We start from the raw sequence: 20,853 nt of genomic DNA on the forward strand, positions 1-20,853 counted from the left end.
CACTGGGAAACTGTCCTGATTTGATTGACAGGAAGAGTTGTGAGGGATCGGCGACCAGAAAAGTTCACAAGTAATCTTTCTGTGTAAACCTGCATCTGAAATGTCTGCAGTTTTCGTGTGGTGGTTGAGACATGATCCCTAATGAAGACTAAATCTGTGCGACAGTGAATTTACAGTGAATTCCTCAAAAATTCAGCAAACCCATTTTCATTAACCTGTTAGAACCTTGATGTTTTTTGGCAAATTCTACCTAAAATTCCATGCCCAAATGTAAAGGCCTACTTTTGAGTCTTAAGAATAGTATGATGGCAAATTTCAATTTGATGTTACAGAGTACCCCTCAAGCTATGATAAAATACCTTTAGAGTACCATATATGTTATCTCAAATTTTAGAAAGATGTTGATAAGCTTCCCAAAATATAGGCGCCCACTAATTCTTTTTCCTTTTGCATCTAGATTACTGTGGATTTAAGTGGGAAAATGAATTGAAATGGCCAGTTATGTCATAAAATTGTGTGCCCCCAAGGGTATGCCATCACCTGAACCAATGGAACTGATATCTTATCCCAATCAAAAGTTAGAAGAGAAATAATCGGTGATCTCTCCATATACTCTTCCGTGACTTTTGCTGCTTTCTGATTCTACCATACTCTATTTCAATCTTCTCTTCATCCAACGGTTGAAGCTCTTTCAATGCTGCTGTTACCCCATAAAAACAATCTTTTTTGGGGCTGATTCTCTGTTTTATTTTTAGAAGCCATGATGTAGAATAAATGTGTTTCGTTGTACAACTGCATTTCGTTATAGAACTGTCTAAAACTTGCGTGACAAAACAAATGCACGTGAATTACTGATTACATCCCACCTTCTCTGTTGTGCACTCGGATATCTTTGCATCTCATTGGTCTACAGTCATGATTGAGACATGTGTGGACCAGTCAAGGAAAGTATTAGTTTATGTTTTCCACGTACAGACTTAGCAGAGTTTACCATAGCAACCATGGACATATGATAGCAACAAAATAGTCTTGGGTGCGCGCGTTGTGTCAGACTGACAGGTCAGTCAACCTATGATATTAGTTACAGGTTTCCGTGTCTTGCTGGCTGATTGGGTTATCCTGATAAGATAAGACTCTGTAAAAGGTCGGGATAGCCTTCGCGCTTAGAACAAGATGTTACTCATAAGAGGACTCAGGAGGTTGAAGATGTTAGAAAGATGGGTATTTTTATCAACCCAAGTAAGGCACAAAGGCAGTAAAAACACTGACAATACTAAATCAATATAAAAAACAGTTTTCACTAAGGACAAATGCATGGCATTAAAGCCACCAACACATAAGCAATTCACATGTATAAAAAAGGACCATTAACTGGTCAGTGAGAGTTCGTAAGGCTTGCACCTTATTAAACACGATCACTCTCACTACGAAACAAAACAAAAGCAAATAAAAGGACCAAGGTAACTCGCCCATCGTGAGAGCTCCAAGGACTTACGTCCTATTAAACTGGCAACTCTCCTGAACAAAGAAAAAAGGTAAGTTTAAGTAGCCTTGACAAGCACCTTGAATTGGCTCATACCAATCATTGATTTCAGGTGTGTCAATCAGCAAGGCACCAACACCTGTGGCTCACAGCAGCCATACCTAAACAATCAAACTCCCAATCAACTAGGAAACACAGACTACACATGGTAGCAATTAGGCTTGGTGCCGGCATAGCCGACACATAATAAAGCAGCCAAATCTCATTAAACATAAACTACATATATCGTGCCATCTTCACAACACAAACTTAGACACTAAACACCGGTTGACAAACGGTATGAAATATGACAATATGATGTATGATTGTTAAACTAAATAAACAGAACATTTCAGGGACAAGACATTGAATGTGTGCTGATTTTAACTGAACAAAGACATGAACATCAAACATGTAACACACACACACACCAAAACACCTGCACCCAGTCCACAAAAGCAGCAGCCTACAGGCTGCAGTGGCGGGTCACATAGGTTCCCCGTCACAGACTCACTTTGTTCATTCGGTTAAAATCAAGCCACCCCTGAACTAAACACCACTATACATATTTGGGACCCATTCTAACGGCATCGGCAAGCCTGGTCTAGTCACACAAGAGCATTGTCCAAATTCCCTAATGCTGAATGGGCACTAAATCCAACAGACCCACTCCAAAATCTTGTGGAAAGACTTCCTACAAGAGCGGCAGCTGTTATAGAGTAGTGTTGGAATGAGATGTGCGTGAAACTCATATATGTGTGATGATCAGGTGTCCCAATACTTTTGACCTGACCTAACCTTGGATCTGGCTGGCCCAGAGCAATGCAGAACAATAAAGACAATAAATTACTTTGCAATGGACTGACTCACTCCATGTAGTTTAATATGAGTCTGAAGTCAAATGTTTTAACTTCTGTGGGTAGAGGCTACTGTCATGTTCCTGCTTAGCTCCGCTCCGGCCACGCCCCCTTCAGCTCACTCTCTGCATTCAGGTTCCCAATCACACAAGCACATACACCTGTTTCACTCTCACTCATACTCTCAGCTGCATGTCATCAGTATCACTTACCGTCCCAGCTGCACTGCATTCAGGTCCCCAATCACATGATCACACACACCTGATTCACTTCCTATATATAACCTGCACTCCCCTCACTCCGTGTTTGGTCTCGTCGCTACAAGGACGAAACCTTTGGCCAAGACTTCTAGCTCTGTGGCCCACTCTACGTCCCTGGTATTCCGCCTCCCGGCCACCGGCAACTACAACCCCATTGTCAGCTTGCTTCCAACCCAGCAAGCTCTCTGTCCGTGGGCGTCCAGCCCCACAAGCTCCCTGTCTGCTGGCTTCCGAGTCAGCCAGTTCGGTGCCGGCAGACTTTCAGGACTGCATTATCCAGAGTGCCGTGCATACGGCACCGGGAGTAATGTGACTGGCTTGTAGCCATGTACCTCTGTTCTTTGCCCTTGCACACAGTAGCCAGAGTGAGACTCTGTGCGATCTTTAGTTCATGTTCCTAGATCTTGTTTGTGTCCTGTTCCCCGGCTGTACTCCATCAATAAACTCTGCATCACCTGAAACTCTCTGTCTGACACTCCGTCCGTCGGTTAGCAGGCCAATCACAGTCTTTGCGAGCTGTGAGAGGCTGGAGTGGCTTTGTAGGATTGTCAGACATTTTGGGGGACGCACTTAAGCACGTAAAAGAGTTATGTAACTGCGCAAGGGGCTCTTGTGTATCTTACGTGGTTACGCGTTGCGTTAAAAACTGAGTATAATCCGGCCTTGGGCTGCTACGTTGTGTGACCTCTCTTTTTTTTGTGCCATGCTTTTTTACTTTACTTAATTTTAAACTTCTAGATGTATCTGTTTAGTTTAAACATAAACTCTAAACACAAATCCTGCAAGTCAATGTTTGAAATAATTGTCTTCCAAAATAAAACCATCATTTTACAATCTTGAGCATGTGTCAGCACTTTATTGAATGTGTTTGATCATAAAAATGTAGGAACAATCTGTAAAATGACAGTTTCTCTGCTAAATGTGAATTGCCGTCACTTAATTGAAGGTGTTTCATTGTAATAAATGAGGGAAAATCTGTAAAATACCAGTGTTTCTCTGCAAAACTGTTAGGGCTGCCACTTTATTGAAGGTGTTTAATCTTAATTAAAGAAGCCTGACTTAATGAATGGTGTTTGATTGTATTAATTGAGGAAAAATCTATTAAAAAAAAAACAGTTTTTCTCTGCAAATCCTTAAATGGAAATATCTGTAAATATAGGGTTTTTGCACTTTATTTGAATTAGGATGTTTTACTTTAATTTTATGGTTTTTGTTTGGCAGCCGTAGCTGCCAGGAATTTACAGGGTTTTTTTTACAGTGCAGGCCACAGATTCTCCCATCCCTGTGCAGTGGATTCATGAGAACCACACTCTTGCATTTCCCAGTTTGCAAAACGTAAAACATGTCCAGGACAACTCTCATTCCTTGATTTCTCTCAGGGCGTCCTCATCAGGTTTCCCTATGTAGACTTGTAAGTTCCTAGCACATGAGGAAGTCAAATCATAGGCATTGTTTTACCATATTTGGCAGGTTTAGATGTTATACGTATAATGTCTAAAGGAGCAGTAGCCCCTAAATGGCACAAAACACTTACTCTTGCCCACACCCACACACACACACACACACACACACACACACACACACACACACACAGAAGGTTTAAGGCAAACCGGGCATCCGCCCGGGCGTCACTTTTTCATTGCACATGGGGGGCGGCACAAGCACTTAAAAAAAAAAAATCATCTGGGCCGCAAAGCGCTTTTCTATTATCTATCATATCACTGTGTGAGAAATTGGCAAATTGGCGCCCATGCTCACTAAGAAGGTGCAGATCCTGGGTGAGAAGGGGGAAAGAGAGGGGGCGCGTCGGACAGTTCACCTCTGGGTCTCCCAAATGGAACGGACAAGGAGGGGGGAACAGGGATCGACTGTATAGAGCAAAACAATTAGTGGGCTAAATTCAGTCACACATCAACTTTCTTCCAAATAACGCAGATTCATAACAGTATAATTACAGGCCTATAATTCCTGCACGTTTTTTTCTGAATTGTGTGAAATGGCTAATACAAATAGGTAATACAGAATGATTATGTGGTCATTAAGGGCAAGGTGAATTGGTGGAAGTAGACCACTGACTGCAGGATGCTCGAGTGGACAAGGTAAAAATGTGTTTTCAGTCAAGTGTAACTTAACCAAAATTCCTATTAAGGCAACCAGCTAATGTTGAGCACCAACAGAATTGTTTGCTAGCTAGCGTTAGCTAGCTGATTTGGCCATAGGGTATGAACATGTTCATTCATCTGACACTAGGCTAAAGTGTTAGCGAAATCCCGCTAGCCACAACTAACAGAATGTAGCAGCATACAGAGTAGGCTACTAGTATAATCTTAATAATGTACAGGTCGATAGCAAGTGTAAGAATATTTTAATGAGTAAGAAGAAATGTAACATAATTAATTTAATTAGTTAAAGGCTTTTTAGTCACACACGCAACGATTTCAAATGAGTGAGAAGGGGCGGGTCATGAGACTAAGGTTAGAAGCTTTCTGATTGGTTGGAGTCAGGTCAGGGGTGAGCATTTGATTGGGTTAAAGAGGGTCAGCCAGTCAAGGCTGTAGTGGGAGTATCATAGTATGTTTTAAATATCCACCGCAGCATTCATTTCTTCAGAAACCTACCGGTGTGACTTTCTCTGATTGTATTTTAAAATGCACAATTAAACCATACTGAGACCAGCATATGCAATCCAGCATCTGCAATCCCACTTCTGTTCATTGGGACCGCGTGTGTGTTTAGTAGTGATGGCGAAAGCAGCCAGACGTGTTGAAAAAAGGTTCACTACTCGAAGCGTCGTTCGCTCTCTAGTGACACCTGCAGGTCAATAAAAATACGGTGTAAGAAAGATTTTCTCGGGACAGTGAGTTTGTTAAATGTGTTGTGGTGCTTTCAGCGCACACATTTATTACTGTGTGTATGTTTGGAAAGATATGCTGAGTTTTTATAAAGGCAACATTCATTTTGGTGTACAGTTCTCTAATAAGTAACATGGAGAACATATCAGGACTATGGGGATTTCCCTGAGGCAGATCTGCGCCAGCATGTGACGTACCTTACCCATATATCTGCAAAAATGGTTGCTGACACAAATAATTGACACCACAGGATATAAAGAAGGACAATGACAGAGGACTGGAGCATAAGACATAAAGTGTTTTAGGATATGTTTTGTGAAGCGCCAACCAAGTCAGAACTTTCCATGGAATAGATAGTTTCTGCTTAGAAAATGTTTGTTAAACTGTGTGTATAACTTTTATGGGTATCGAGTACTTAACAGAGTGCAACTGAGACTTTTCTAAGTTGTCTGACAGGCCTTGATGTTTTTGTACATTTCCCTTAACTAAAAACATTGATGCACAAATGGAATATCTGATTATATTCTAAAAGACCTCAGCAATAATGTCATGTAAGTCAAAGTTTTAAGTTAAATCAAATGTAAACATACCCTTGGAAAAACCTTGTTTCAGAGGTGCTCAGACTTTAGTTGGTCGGTGCAGCCATGTTTTGTAGCCTTTTATAGGCGCTTACAACTTTGCACTAGAATCCAGTGTAGCTATCTGAGCACGTTTGCACCTGTGTATCATATCTGTGCATGAGTTTGAAAGAAATACACACACGTTTACAGTGCTATTCATATTTTTTATTGGCTCAAACACTGAGAGGCTCATTGTACAGGACTTAATGAAACGGAGGTGGATTCTCCAATTAAGCAGGGGCTTCTGCTTGTGACAGAGGCTGGCTCTGGAGATGATCAGGTTCTCTTTGGGTTTGGACCTGTGGGACCCACACGGAGGTTGGGCCAGATCGGTCCCAGAGCAGACAGCTGTCAGGTGTGCTTTGTGAAGATGGTTTAGTTTATGGTGGCGAGATTTGATGAGCTAGAGGAAGATGACTCCACCATCCCGTCGACCACCTCCTCCACGACTGTGGAGTTTATGATGGCGAGATTTGATGAGCTAGAGGAAGAGGACATCACCATCCCGTCGACCACCTCCTCCACGACTGTGATGACCTTAGTGGTGGTGGTGGTGGAGGAGGAGGAGGATGAAGTTGACATGCCACTGTAAGGGAAAAAGAGAAGACAATTCACGTTGAGACTTTTTCTGACAAAAATCATCCCAGATCTTTATTTTGTTCTGGACAATTGTAGGTATTTCATACATTTTCCCCTCAGATTTTACTCATTCAAGTTGTGGAGTTACTGGTTAATTTGCCAAAAGCTACAAAATGATTAGCATACCCTGCACTTGCAACTGCCCCTCCATCCATGAGTCTTCTGTACTCTCCGATCTCCATCTGCAGTCTGGTCTTGATGTCCAGGAGCATGGAGTACTCTTGTCCCTGGCGTTCCAGGTCCCCGCGGAGCTGCATCAGCTGACCTTCCAGGCTGCCTACCTGCAACTGTGTCTCGTGCAATGTGGCCTCCAGCGATGCAATCTGTTGGGATTTGGGAGTGAGGAGAGTTGGTATTAGATTTTTGCTTTTTTTTTTTTATTTAACTGGTGTATCACAGTTATATATGAGTATACCAGTGTAGTGTTTCCATGGCAGAAGAAAGTCGAGCAAGTGGCCAGCAACAACAATGGCATGAACTACATTGATTTAAACAGGAGTGAAGGTGGAAGTTCAAGGCTCGCAGTGGTGAGACACAGTAGTATTTCCTTGAAATCGTTACAGATATACTGCATGGCCTGACTTGCCACCTTCAATGAGACAACATGTAACATTAGAATTTTTTTACATTTACATTTAGTCATTAAGCAGACGCCTTTGTCCAAAGCATCTAAAGAGAGAGAACAGTCAAGCTACGAGCAATAGTAACCTGGTGTAACAATAAATACTACTTTACATAATAAGTAGAAAACCGAAATTGAAAAAAGAAGTGTAAGTTAAGCACTAGTTGAGGTGCTAGTTAGGAAGGGAGGTGCCTTCTGAAGAGTTGGGTCTTCAAAAGCTTCTTGAAGGTGGAGAGGTACTCCCCTGCTCTGGTAGTGCTAGGCAGTTTGTTCCACCAACGTGGAACTACAAATGAGAATAGTCTGGATTGCCGTACTTGCACAGATGGCAGAGCCAAACAAAGCTTACTAGACGAGCACAACATCCAGGGTGTAAAATTAACAGAGTTGACATGAGACTGTGTGCAATGGTTCTGTGTCTCGGAGCTGATGGGTAGCCTCACCATGCTCATTACAGACTGAAGTTCGATTTCCAGGGACTGAACTGAGCTCTTCACAGTGTTGATCTCGGACTTGCTGGTCTGAAGGGTCTCTGTGCTCTTAACAACCTCCTTGTTCACGACCTCTGACTGCAAAACAGCAGCAAAAAGAGAACACATTATGTGAGAAAGGACTTTAACTAATTTATTACACAATATTACAAAACAAGTAACCATTGTGAGTATAGATCCTCGAAGCGCCCTGACAAAATGTATGTTTTGACTCTATATACATTAGGAGTGGGGGGGGGAAATCGATTATTCGATTTTTCTTGATTCTCTCTAAAACGATTCTCTCTCGATTCAGAAAAGTTCATAATCGATTTTGTAATTAAAAAAATATATATATATAAATATATATATATTTTTTTTACACATCCATTTTATGTTGAAATGCAAGCTGCATCGATTATTGGATTGTTCATAGAAAGTCAAAATTGTGACAAGGAAAAGCTTTTTCTGTACTATAAATAGAGAAGGTAATTAATCTGTTGATTTTCTTTAATTATCAAACACAAAGTAGGAAGTGTAGCAAAGACTCTGAGTAGCAAACTCGAATGATTTAAAAGTCGAAATGGATTGATAATCGTTTTATCAGTTTAGAATTGATAATCGATTTTGATAATCGATAATCCATTTTATGTTGAAATGCAATTATTGATTGATTATCGATTATCAATTCGAGGACTTAATGAAATGGAGGTGGATTCTCCAATTAAGCAGGGGCTTCTGCTTGTGACAGAGGCTGGCTCTGGAGATGATCAGGTTCTCTTTGGGTTTGGACCTGTGGGACCCACACGGAGGTTGGGCCAGATCGGTCCCAGAGCAGACAGCTGTCAGGTGTGCTTTGTGAAGATGGTTTAGTTTATGATGGCGAGATTTGATGAGCTAGAGGAAGATGACTCCACCATCCCGTCGACGACCTCCTCCACGACTGTGGAGTTTATGATGGCGAGATTTGATGAGCTAGAGGAAGATGACTCCACCATCCCGTCGACAACCTCCTCCACGACTGTGGAGTTTATGATGGCGAGATTTGATGAGCTAGAGGAAGATGACTCCACCATCCCGTCGACCACCTCCTCCACGACTGTGGAGTTTATGATGGCGAGATTTGATGAGCTAGAGGAAGATGACTCCACCATCCCGTCGACGACCTCCTCCACGACTGTGGAGTTTATGATGGCGAGATTTGATGAGCTAGAGGAAGATGACTCCACCATCCCGTCGACAACCTCCTCCACGACTGTGGAGTTTATGATGGCGAGATTTGATGAGCTAGAGGAAGATGACTCCACCATCCCGTCGACCACCTCCTCCACGATTGTAGAGTTTATGATGGCGAGATTTGATGAGCTAGAGGAAGATGACTCCACCATCCCGTCGACAACCTCCTCCACGACTGTGGAGTTTATGATGGCGAGATTTGATGAGCTAGAGGAAGATGACTCCACCATCCCGTCGACCACCTCCTCCACGACTGTGGAGTTTATGATGGCGAGATTTGATGAGCTAGAGGAATATGACTCCACCATCCCGTCGACAACCTCCTCCACGACTGTGGAGTTTATGATGGCGAGATTTGATGAGCTAGAGGAAGATGACTCCACCATCCCGTCGACCACCTCCTCCACGACTGTGGAGTTTATGATGGTGAGATTTGATGAGCTAGAGGAATATGACTCCACCATCCCGTCGACCACCTCCTTCACGACTGTGGAGTTTATGATGGCGAGATTTGATGAGCTAGAGGAAGATGACTCCACCATCCCGTCGACCACCTCCTCCACGACTGTGGAGTTTATGATGCCGAGATTTGATGAGCTAGAGGAAGATGACTCCACCATCCCGTCGACCACCTCCTCCACGACTGTGGAGTTTATGATGGCGAGATTTGATGAGCTAGAGGAAGATGACTCCACCATCCCGTCGACCACCTCCTCTACGACTGTGGAGTTTATGATGGCGAGATTTGATGAGCTAGAGGAAGATGACTCCACCATCCCGTCGACCACCTCCTCTACGACTGTGGAGTTTATGATGGCGAGATTTGATGAGCTAGAGGAAGATGAATCCACCATCCTGTCAACCACGTCCTCCACGACTGTGGAGTTTATGATGGCGAGATTTGATGAGCTAGAGGAAGATGACTCCACCATCCCGTCGACAACCTCCTCCACGACTGTGGAGTTTATGATGGCGAGATTTGATGAGCTAGAGGAAGATGACTCCACCATCCCGTCGACGACCACCTCCTCCACGACTGTGGAGTTTATGATGGCGAGATTTGATGAGCTAGAGGAAGATGACTCCACCATCCCGTCGACCACCTCCTCCACGACCGTGGAGTTTATGATGGCGAGATTTGTTGAGCTAGAGGAAGATGACTCCACCATCCCGTCGACCACCTCCTCCACGACTGTGGAGTTTATGATGGCGAGATTTGATGAGCTAGAGGAAGATGACTCCACCATCCCGTCGACCACCTCCTCCACGACTGGGATGACCTTAGTGGTGGTGGTGGTGGTGGTAGAGGAGGAGGAGGATGAGGTTGACATGCCACTGCCACTGAAAAAGAGAAGACAATTCTCTCATCTGCGCAATGCTGACATGGTGTCACCTCACAGTTTATACACAGAGTTTATGAAGACTTTTTCTGACAAATTTCATCCCAGATCTTTATTTTGTTTTTCCCAATTCTATATGTTTCTTTCATTTTCCCCTCAGATTTAATTCATTCCTGTTGCTGAGTTACTGGTTAATTTGCCAAAAGCTACTAAATGATGAGCCTACCCTGCACTTGCACTTGCAACTGCCCCTCCGTCCATGAGTCTTCTGTACTCTCCGATCTCCATCTCCAGTCTGGTCTTGATGTCCAGGAGCATGGAGTACTCTTGTCCCTCGCGTTCCAGGTCCCCACTGAGATGAACCAGCTGACCTTCCAGGCTGCCTACCTGCATCTGGTAGCCTGAGAGCATGCCGGAGTAGCGTGACTGTGTCTCGTGCAATGTGGCCTCCAGCGATGCTTTCTGTGGGGATTCGGGAGTGAGGAGAGTTGGTATTAGATTTTTGCTTTTTTTTTAATTTAACTGGTGTATCACAGGTATATGTGAGTATACCAGTGTAGTGTTTCCATGGCAGAAGAAAGTCGAGCAAGTGGCCAGCAACAACAATGGCATGAACTACATTGATTAAAACAGGAGTGAAGGTGGAAGTTCAAGGCTCGCAGTGGTGGGACACAGTAGGATTTCCTTGAAATAGTTACTGAATTACTGCATGGCCTGACTTGCCACCTTCAATGAGACAACATGTAACATTAGAATTTTTTACATTTACATTTAGTTATTAAGCAGACGCTTTTGTCCAAAGCATCTAAAGAGAGAGAACAGTCAAGCTACGAGCAATAGTACCCTTGTTAACAATAAATACTACTTTACATAACAAATAGAAAACCGAAATTGAAAAGAAAAAGAAGTGTAAGTTAAGCACTAGTTGAGGTGCTAGTTAGGAAGGGAGGAGCCTTCTGAAGAGTCTTCTGAAGCTTCTTGAAGGTAGAGAGGGACTCCCCTGCTCTGGCAGAGCTAGGCAGTTCGTTCCACCAACGTGGAACTGAGAATAGTCTGGATTGCCGTACTTGCACAGACGGCAGAGCCAAACAAAGCTCACTAGATGAGCACAACATCCAGGGTGTAAAATTAACAGAGTTGACATGAGACTGTGTGCAATGGTTCTGTATTTCGGTGCTGATGGGTAGTCTCACCATGCTCATTAGAGACTGAAGTTCGATTTCCAGGGACTGAACTGAGCTCTTCACAGTGTTGATCTCGGACTTGCTGGTCTGAAGGGTCTCTGTGCTCTTAACAACCTCCTTGTTCACGACCTCTGACTGCAAAACAGCAGCAAAAAGAGAACACATTATGTGAGAAAGGACTTTAACTAATTTATTACACAATATTACAAAACAAATTACCATTGGAGTATAGATCCACGAAGCGCCCTGACAAAATGTATGTTTTGACTCTATATACAGTAGGGGTGGGGGGAATCGATTATTCGATTTTTCTTGATTCTCTCTAAAACGATTCTCTTACGATTTTGTAATTAATTTTTTTTTTTTTTTTTTACACATCCATTTTATGTTGAAATGCAAGCTGCATCGATTATTGGATTGTTCATAGAAAGTCAAAATTGTGACAAGGAAAAGCTTTTTATGTAATAAAAATAGAGAAGGTAATTCATCTGTTGATTTTCTTGAATTATCAAACACAAAGTAGGAAGTGTAGCAAAGATTCTGAGTAGCAAACTCGAATGATTTAAAAGTCGAAATGGATTGATAATCGTTTTATCGGTTTAGAATTGATAATCGGGTTTTTTACACATCCATTTCATGTTGAAATGCAATTATCGATTGATTATTGATTATCAATTCGAAACCGATAAAACGATTATCGATGCATTTCGACTATTAAATCATTTGAGTTTGCAATCTAAAAACACTTCCTACTTTGTGTTTGATAATTAAAGAAAATGAACAGATGAATTACCTACTCTATTTCCTTTATTAGAGAAAAAGCTTTTTCTAGCTACAATTTTGACTTTCTATGAGCAATGCAATAATCGATGCAGCTTGCATTTCAACATAAAATGGATGTGTTAAAAAAAAAATAATAATAATATACATTTTTTTTTTATTATTACAAAATCGATTTAAAATCGATAATTGATAATCGATTTTTAATCGAATCGTTGACCTCTGAATCGGAATCGACTCGTGAGGTGCCAAGAGATTCCCACCCCTAATAAACATACATAATATTGAATTGAATTGAGCGGAGGGTCATGAATGCATAGTTCTAGAGGCTGATATAGCAAGATCTGATCTGGCAAGAAATATAATCTGTATGAGTGTGTTTCTGTGAGTGTGTGTGTGTGTGTGTGTGTGTGTGTGTGTGTGTGTGTGTGTGTGTGTGTGCGCGCACTGGGGGTGTATGTGTATATGTGCATGTGTAAATGTGTATGTCATCTACCTTAGCCTGGAACCAAGACTCACGTTCCTTCTGGTTTTTGGATGAGACTGCCTCGTAGTGTTGACGGATATCTGCCATGATCTTGGTGAGGTCCTCCTGAGGTGCAGCGTCCACCTCTACGTTGACCTGGCCGGTCATCCCGGCACGCAGGGACAACAGCTCCTAAAACAGAATTAGTTTTATTAAAAATGGGATGTAGCTTTCTTTACTACTAGGATTAACAACGTGCTACAGTGAGACAGACAGTGTCACACAAAGAAACTCACAACTATTTGCCGTAGTTGCATCACTCCTTTCAAGACTGTACCAAGGCTCAACTGAAGCCACTTCTGCCAGTGCATGAATTGTTAGTCAGTGAGTAAGTGAATGAGAGATTTACACCTATACCCAGAGATGGGCAAAAATACATCAAAATGTATTTTGATACAAAATACAAAATACCCCTCAAATAAATGTATCAAAATAAAATACAAAATACTGTTGCCAGAAAATGTAACAAAATACAATACATGTATTTTGTATTTTTAAAATACAGGAAATACTTTTTCTGAATTTTCAGTTCTCACAATTTGGTATAGCAGAACATTCAGGTCTGGGCTATTCAGTGGCGTAACGTAGTTACCACCAGGCTATTATGACGGGCCCTTGTCAGTGGTGTAAGGCAGTGGTTCCCAAACATTTGAGTCCCGTATCCTTTTTTTCATGTTTGTAACCGCCGCCACCATGCCCTTCCCCCCGCACACATATTCCGCTCTGGTTAACCCAGTAAAAAAGGAAGAACTGTCACAGAATGTCAGTGTAACTAAGCAAAGCTATTAAAAACAACAACTTGATTGATTTTGTATAAATATAGTTTTGCAGGCAGCAGTTGTGTGACTTTCATGTTTTCACAAAACAGGGCTCTCATTGCAATCTCTATGGCTTCCGGGAGGGTTATCCCCCCGTGCTTTCGTCATACGTAATTGCGTATAAGGACATCATACGGCTTTGATCAAGTCACATTGTGTCAAGATGGCTAACGTTCAGTGCAACAACTCGATTCGCTCTTTGAAAGAACCTCATTTAAGTCGGTGTACTAATGGAGATAAATTGACAAGGATCAAGACAGCTTTCCAAATTTTCGACCACAGCCCTGGTTTGTGAAAAAAATGGATTTAATATGAGAGTCAATGAGAGAGATCTGGGGTGATTTCCTTTTCGCCCCAAAAAGGGGCGGGCCATAAGAAGCACCACTTTTGGCAAATTGACTGATGCCTGATTTGACAATGACATTCAGAGGCAGATCAGATGGTCTAGTGGTAGAATCGGACAGAACAAAAATCTCCTTCTGCCTAAACACTCGAGAAAGTAATTTGAATATTTTAAATACAAAATTACTCCACTCTAAAGTATTTTGTTACAAATTACATTCGATTTTTTTATCTGCCCTATCAAATACAAATTACAAAATACTCAAAAGCAAATAAACTTGTATTTCAAATACAAGTAATTGAAATACTGCCCATCTCTGCCTATACCCAAGGAGGGTGTATTACAGAGTGGCTTGGGAACTATGTGTTATCTGTCACTGCCACCAGCTCTGCACAGCAAGCTAAGACAGAAAGCCAGTCTTGTTTGTGCCCTGAGGCCTCAGAGCAGGTTGGGCTCGGGCATCCAGACTTCCTTGTGGCCCTTCTTCAGATAACTTAATTCCTGTGTATTAGTTTTGTTCCTGTTTGCAGTTCTCACCTCCTCTTGGTTCTTCTTGAGATAGATAAGCTCTTCTTGCAGGCCGGTGATCTGCATGACGATGTCGTTCCTAGAGTAGTTCAGCTCATCCAGCACTCTCTTCAGCCCGGCGATGTCTGCCTCAACTGACTTCCTCATGGTCAACTCCATCTCATACCTTACAGAGATGACAATTGATGGGATAATCAACAAACAAAATATGTACGATAAATATCCAAAAAGTTAGCTCATTTTACTGGTTGAAATGCATTCCACAAAAAAAATGCGTTTTATAGAGAACATCCAGAGAAGGTCTTTTACACACACACAATTTGATTGCATAGGGTACACAAATCAGGCTGAATAATTTTAATGTAATATTTTACACACATTCAATTTTTAATTCAATATCAAATAAGATGGTCACATCTATCTGTATCCATCAAGTTATGGCGCTTTATAAATACAATTTCATTGAAATTGAATTGAATCTTTTGGGAAAAAAACCTAGAAACAGGATTTCTATCTTTTGGAGTAAACCTAGAAACAGATTTTTTTTTGTGTTTTGGAGTAAACAGGATTTATATGTTCTTGGGCGCAAACCTACTTGACCCTGAAGTCGTCCATGGCGAGGCTGGCGTTGTCAACGGCCAGGTGCACAGAACCCTTCAGCTGAATGGCACCCTGGATCTGAACACATCAGGAATTCATCAGGAAACACATATACAAATGCATAATGTACTTATTGCTTTTGCAAGTCAAACAACCCTTATTGGTTTCAAAATCACAAGTTTAGCATGAGAGGAAAGCACAGTGTCTCTGTTACAGATGGAGGCTAATTTGAGGAGCTCACCTGGGCCTGGAGGTCGCTAATGGAGACCATGAAGCTGCTGTAGTCGTGGCCAGAAGGGGATGAAGGCCGAAACTGTCTGATCTTCAGCTCAAGCTCTGCGTTGGCCTTCTCCAGGACCTGCACCTTGGCCAGGTAGGCAGCCAGACGTTCGTTGAGGTTCTGCATAGTGAACTTCTCATTGCCAATGACGCCTCCCTCTGCAGCGAGAGACATGCTGAAGCCCCCAGACCCCGCTCCCCCACCATACCCCCCGCTGAAACCAGCACCCCCTCCAAAGCCGGCACCACCTCCAAAGCCGGCACCACTTCCAAACCCGGCACCATCCCCCCCGCCGAATCCAGCTGCGGCACCCAGACTGGAGGCGCTGGAGATGCGCACCCCGGAACCGCCGGCACCACCATACACGCTGCCTGCCCTCATCATGCGGCCACCGCCCCCTGCCGACATGGAGACTCGGGAGGAGCCTGCGGAGAATCCACCTCCACCGAAGGAGGAACGGCCTGCGAAGAGTGTTGCCATGACGAAGAGGCTGGATGGGTACTCTGGCTCTGACGGGAGAGAAGTGAGTGTTGAGACGACACTGTGAGGGACTTTTTATCCTCCGCACACAGACGCTTCAGCTCCGGTAACCCCCTCCACCCTCCACCCTCCCCCGCGCCTGGCCAGCCCACATTTCAGTCAGGTTCCAAATGATGCGAGGGATATCGCCATGAGGCATGTCGCGACGCTGGCCCTGATATAAGTTTCAGCACGTCCACTGGCAAGCACACAATGACTGCCACTCATGTAAGGATTTCAATCAAAGGTTTTATCTTTATTTTAATGACAAAAATAGGTTATCCCCCTCCCACCTGGTGTTGAGACGGCACTGCAAGAGGCTTTTTATCCTCCGCACACAGACGCTTCAGCTCCTGTATCCCGACTCCCCCTCCCCTGCACCTGGCCTACATGTGGCCCACAAAAATGCGAGGGTTATCGCCATGAGGCTTTGGATAAAAGCGTCTGCTAAATGATTAAATGTAAATCTCTCTATGCTGGCTGTGATATAAGTTTCAGCACGTCCACTGGCAACCACACAATGACTCATGTGAGAATGTGACGAATGATGAAAGGGTGACGAATACAACATACAAATCTTAGTGGATCTGTGTGTGACAGAACAGAGAGCTGAATGTTCAGAGCATCTCTTCTCTCTCCCACTGACCTTCAAATAAATACGGTCAAAGCCGGAAAGTCTGCACACTTCTTTAAACTTCTGCGCGTTTTATAACCTTACAGACTTATACTACAATAGATTGAGAAAATGTTTTGCCTCAAACACCTACACACAATAGCCAAAAATGACGAAGTTAAAACAGGTTTTTATACAGAGTTTGCATACACACACTGTACACTTAGCCTTATACTTGGTTTCTGCACTTTTGGCAGTGATTCCCGCTTCAAGGCGTGTTGGGAAACACGCTTCAAGCAGCACACTTGTTTATTTGCATTTTTACTCATCCCTCTTGGCATACCCTTGCAAACTCCCTCAGGTTGGATGGGGAGGGTCGGTACACAGCCCTTTTCAGCTCTTCTCACAGATTTTATTTATTCTTTATTTCAAGGATAGCCCCTTGAGATGTACCATCTCATTTTCGAGGGGGTCCTTCCAATATTAACAAACAATACAAAGATAGTCGGGAGTAAGCACTTCACATAAGTCTAACACATAAACACAGAGACAAACACAAACAGACACAGCAATGCACACTCCAACAATGCTCCCCAGAACTAGCCCCCACATCCCCACCCCCCACCAGCCAGTATTACAGAGTACAATCACAATCAATATATAAATGGAACCCCTCATCAAGAATGGACATAGACGTTTGTACTGAAAGATACACCTAAATAAATACATTTTCTTACATGCATAAGGAGAGTATACAGTACGTATTAGTACTCAGAAGCACACATTGATACAGTTTAATGAACAAAAAGGAAAGCAGAATTGAGTAGAATGAGTCCTAGAGAGAAAATGTAAGATAGATCAGAAGCAAGAGCAGGATGTTTTATAATGCATGACTAAAGATGATTTGAAAATATGGAAAGAATTAATCGACCTAAGTGAGGAAGGAAGGTTGTTCCAATCTGATGGAGCTTTGAATTTGAATGCCCGTCGACCAATTTCTTTATTTATTCTAGGTGTGACTAAATACAGGTGGTCCATATGCCGCAGGCTATATTGAGAAGTGAAAGGAATAAAAATTGTTTCAAATATGTAGGGAGATTGAAGTAGATGCATTTGAAAGTTAGTATTGACCAGTGGAGTTGCCTTCTGGACCTATGGGTAAGCCAGTTCAGGGACTCATACATTTCAGTGATTCTTGAGACCTGGGACAAAACATGTCCATGACATAAATCACAGTTTTTTTATCTTAAAATGTACGTAATATATTTTAAAAGCCTCACCAAACTCATCAACAGGACAAGGGTAGCACAACAAAGTGTGTTTTGTTGTTGTCTAACATTTTGTTTTTCTTCTAAATGATATGATATGTGACCAGTACCTACAAAAACCCATGTCCGAAAGCAGGTCACATCACACTGCAATGCTTTAAAAAGTCTGAAAAGTGATATAAAATTGAACTTTATCTATATCATATGTAAATAACATAGTATTTATTTCACAAACATTAAAAAAAGTTGAACATGTGTCCAGAGTTTTCGTCAACACCATCAGACTTTTTTAAATTGGGAAAAAAATCAGGAATAATTTAGGGCAGCTTTAACTCAAAGGACCCCTTTCCTTCCTCCTTGGTCTTCCTGGTGAGATGAGAAAATTTGAGCTCTGGTAAGTTTTTAATAATACTTTGTTTTTCATATCTATTTACTAAAATGCACACGTCACAACCATAGCGTATCAACTCCAAAATGGCTAAAGAGTCAACATTAGAGTAAAATGTTCTGCAATCTAATGTTTATTTATATAGATTGGCTGGACCATGATCAACAGATGATAAACAAGATGGCTCCTGTGAGAATCTTGTGTGATATAAGGAGAAATGTACTTTTTTTGTCAACACCATCAGACGTCAACACCATCAAAACACCATCAAACACCATCAACATTTGTGTCTGATGGTGTTGACTTTCTCTGATGGTGTTGACTAAGGCCATTTTAGTGTCCATTTTAATCCTTTTAGTGCTGTTTATGCAAAATATATCACTTCCTATGCATTTTTATTGCTATTTCAGTTTCATGTGTCGAATTAAATCTAGTTTAGATATAGAGTGTCAACTCCTTCAGATATATTTTTTATAGTTTTTTTTAAAGAAAATGGTATCTGTTTCATTCCTTGAAGGATATTTGTTCAAAGACTAACACATTTCCAATGTAGATGTGTATTTTTAATGCTTAAAAATGTCAGGTTAAAGACAAATGTAATTCGTGATATGATTTCAATTCTACTCATTAAACATTGACTTCTTTGGCTCTAAACTTTTGTTTTTAATGATTTAAAGACCTGTGTACATTATAAGGGGAACTGGGAAAACTAATGAGTAAAATTATTTCTGATAAGATCATTTAAAATAATTTCCATAATTATATTTATGTTTATGATGGTGTTGACAAAAATCAAGTGCTGACCCAGCAAACATTCAATTTACATCCATAAATCTACAACTGGGAGGTTGAACCAAAACATGTTTGGATAGACAAAACTTCATTTGACATAAATGTAATCATATATTTTGGAAGTTATCCAAATATTTTTTGGGAAAATCAAAACCTGTTTTGTCCCTTATCTCAAGAATCACTGACTTGGCAGTGATGGGTTCTATAAGGACACCTGAGCACAAATCTACAAAGACTATTATATAACACATTAAGAGGACGGAGATTTGTCTCAAAGGTGTTACCATAGACAACATCAGCATAGTCCAATATTGGGCACAGACAGATGCTAAATTGAATTCAGGTCTTGGCTCTGGCTGGGCCACTCAAGGACATGCACAGTGTTTCTCTGAAGCCACTCCTTTGTTCTCTTGGCTGTGTGTTTCGGGTCGTTGTCATGTTGGAGGGTAAACCTTCAGCCCAGTCTGAGGTCCAGAGCGCTTTGGAGCAGGTTTTCTTGGTGTACTTAGCTGCATTCATCTTTCCCTCTATCAGGACTAGTCGCCCCGTTCCCGCTGCTGAAAAACATCCCCACATCATGATGCTGCCACCGCAATGCTTCACTGTAGGGATGGTATTAGACAGTTGATGAGCGGTGTCTGGTTTTCTGTGACGTGACGCTTGGTCTTCAGGCCAAAAAGTTACATTTTGGTTTCATCAGACCAGAGAATCTTGTTTCTCCTGGTTTGAGAGTCCTCTAGGTGCCTTTTGGCAAACTCCAAACGGGCTGTGATGTGCTTTTTAGTAAGGAGGGGCTTCCGTCTGGCCACTCTAAAATAAAGGCCTGATTGGTGGAGTGCTGCCTGGATAGTTGATCTTCTGAAAGGTTCTCCCATCTCCAAATGGATACACTGGCCATCTGTCAGATTGACCCTCAGGTTCCTGCTCACGCCCCCGTCCTCCCAGATTGCTCAGTTTGTCCAGGCGGCCAGGTTTAGAAAGATTCTTGGTGTTTCCAAACTTCTTTTATTCTTCCAGTTTCTGCGGTCTGCAGATAATTCCTTTGACCCCATCGCTTGGAGTTTGCTCTGACATGCACTGTCAACTGTGGGGCCTTATATAGGCAGCTGTTGGTAATCCCCAATCATGTCCAATCAATTGAATTTATCACAGGTGGACTCCAATTAAGTCGTAAAAACATCTCAAGCAATATCAGGAGAAACTAAATGTACCTCAGCTTACTTTTGGGTGTCATATCAAAGGGCTTGCACACTTGTGTACATATGATATTTTTTCATTTAGATTTTCTTTTAATTAGCACAATTTTTTTGCTATTTTGTGTATAATTTTTAGACTGAAATTGAAGTCAATCTATTGTAGAATAAGTCTGTAACGTAATACATTGTGGAGAAGGTGAAACAGGTGTGCAGACTTTCTGGCTTGAATAGGAGGGCTTAGGTTCCTGCCTTAACACGTACCCTTCAGCAATATACCCTTCCTTTTCTTTGACTTCACTCACTGGTTTGTGATGCTGCTCCCAGTCTATTATCAATACAAACTTGGGTTTGTGAAGCTGTTCTCTTACCCTTCCATGCATCAAGAGATGTTAGCTGAGATGACCTCATCAAGAGAGTAATTTGGCATTTTGTAATTACAGAGCAGAGCGTAACAATGGCTTAAGTCTGAAAACGTGGTTTTGTTTTGATGACATTTTAGAGTCACTGGGAAACTGTCCTGATTTGATTGACAGGAAAAGTTGTGAGGGATCGGCGACAAGAAAAGTAATGTTTCTGTGTAAACCTGCATCTGAAATGTCT

At 42.0% G+C, this 20,853-nt stretch overlaps 1 protein-coding gene across 1 annotated transcript; it reads right to left on the bottom strand.

Moving 5' to 3' along the window:
• Positions 1-6,486: 6,486 nt before the first annotated feature.
• LOC308379188 (keratin, type I cytoskeletal 50 kDa-like) lies at positions 6,487-15,885 on the bottom strand (the record flags this gene model as incomplete). Its single annotated transcript, XM_080856246.1, has 7 exons — positions 6,487-6,697; positions 10,645-10,880; positions 11,612-11,737; positions 12,879-13,040; positions 14,607-14,763; positions 15,193-15,275; positions 15,439-15,885. The coding sequence occupies 7 exons, from the start codon at positions 15,883-15,885 to the stop codon at positions 6,487-6,489; spliced, it is 1,422 nt and encodes a 473-aa protein (XP_080712372.1).
• Positions 15,886-20,853: the final 4,968 nt, after the last annotated feature.

This window comes from Sprattus sprattus (genome assembly GCF_963457725.1).
Source record: "Sprattus sprattus genome assembly, chromosome: 18".
NCBI classification, from domain to species: domain Eukaryota; kingdom Metazoa; phylum Chordata; class Actinopteri; order Clupeiformes; family Clupeidae; genus Sprattus; species Sprattus sprattus.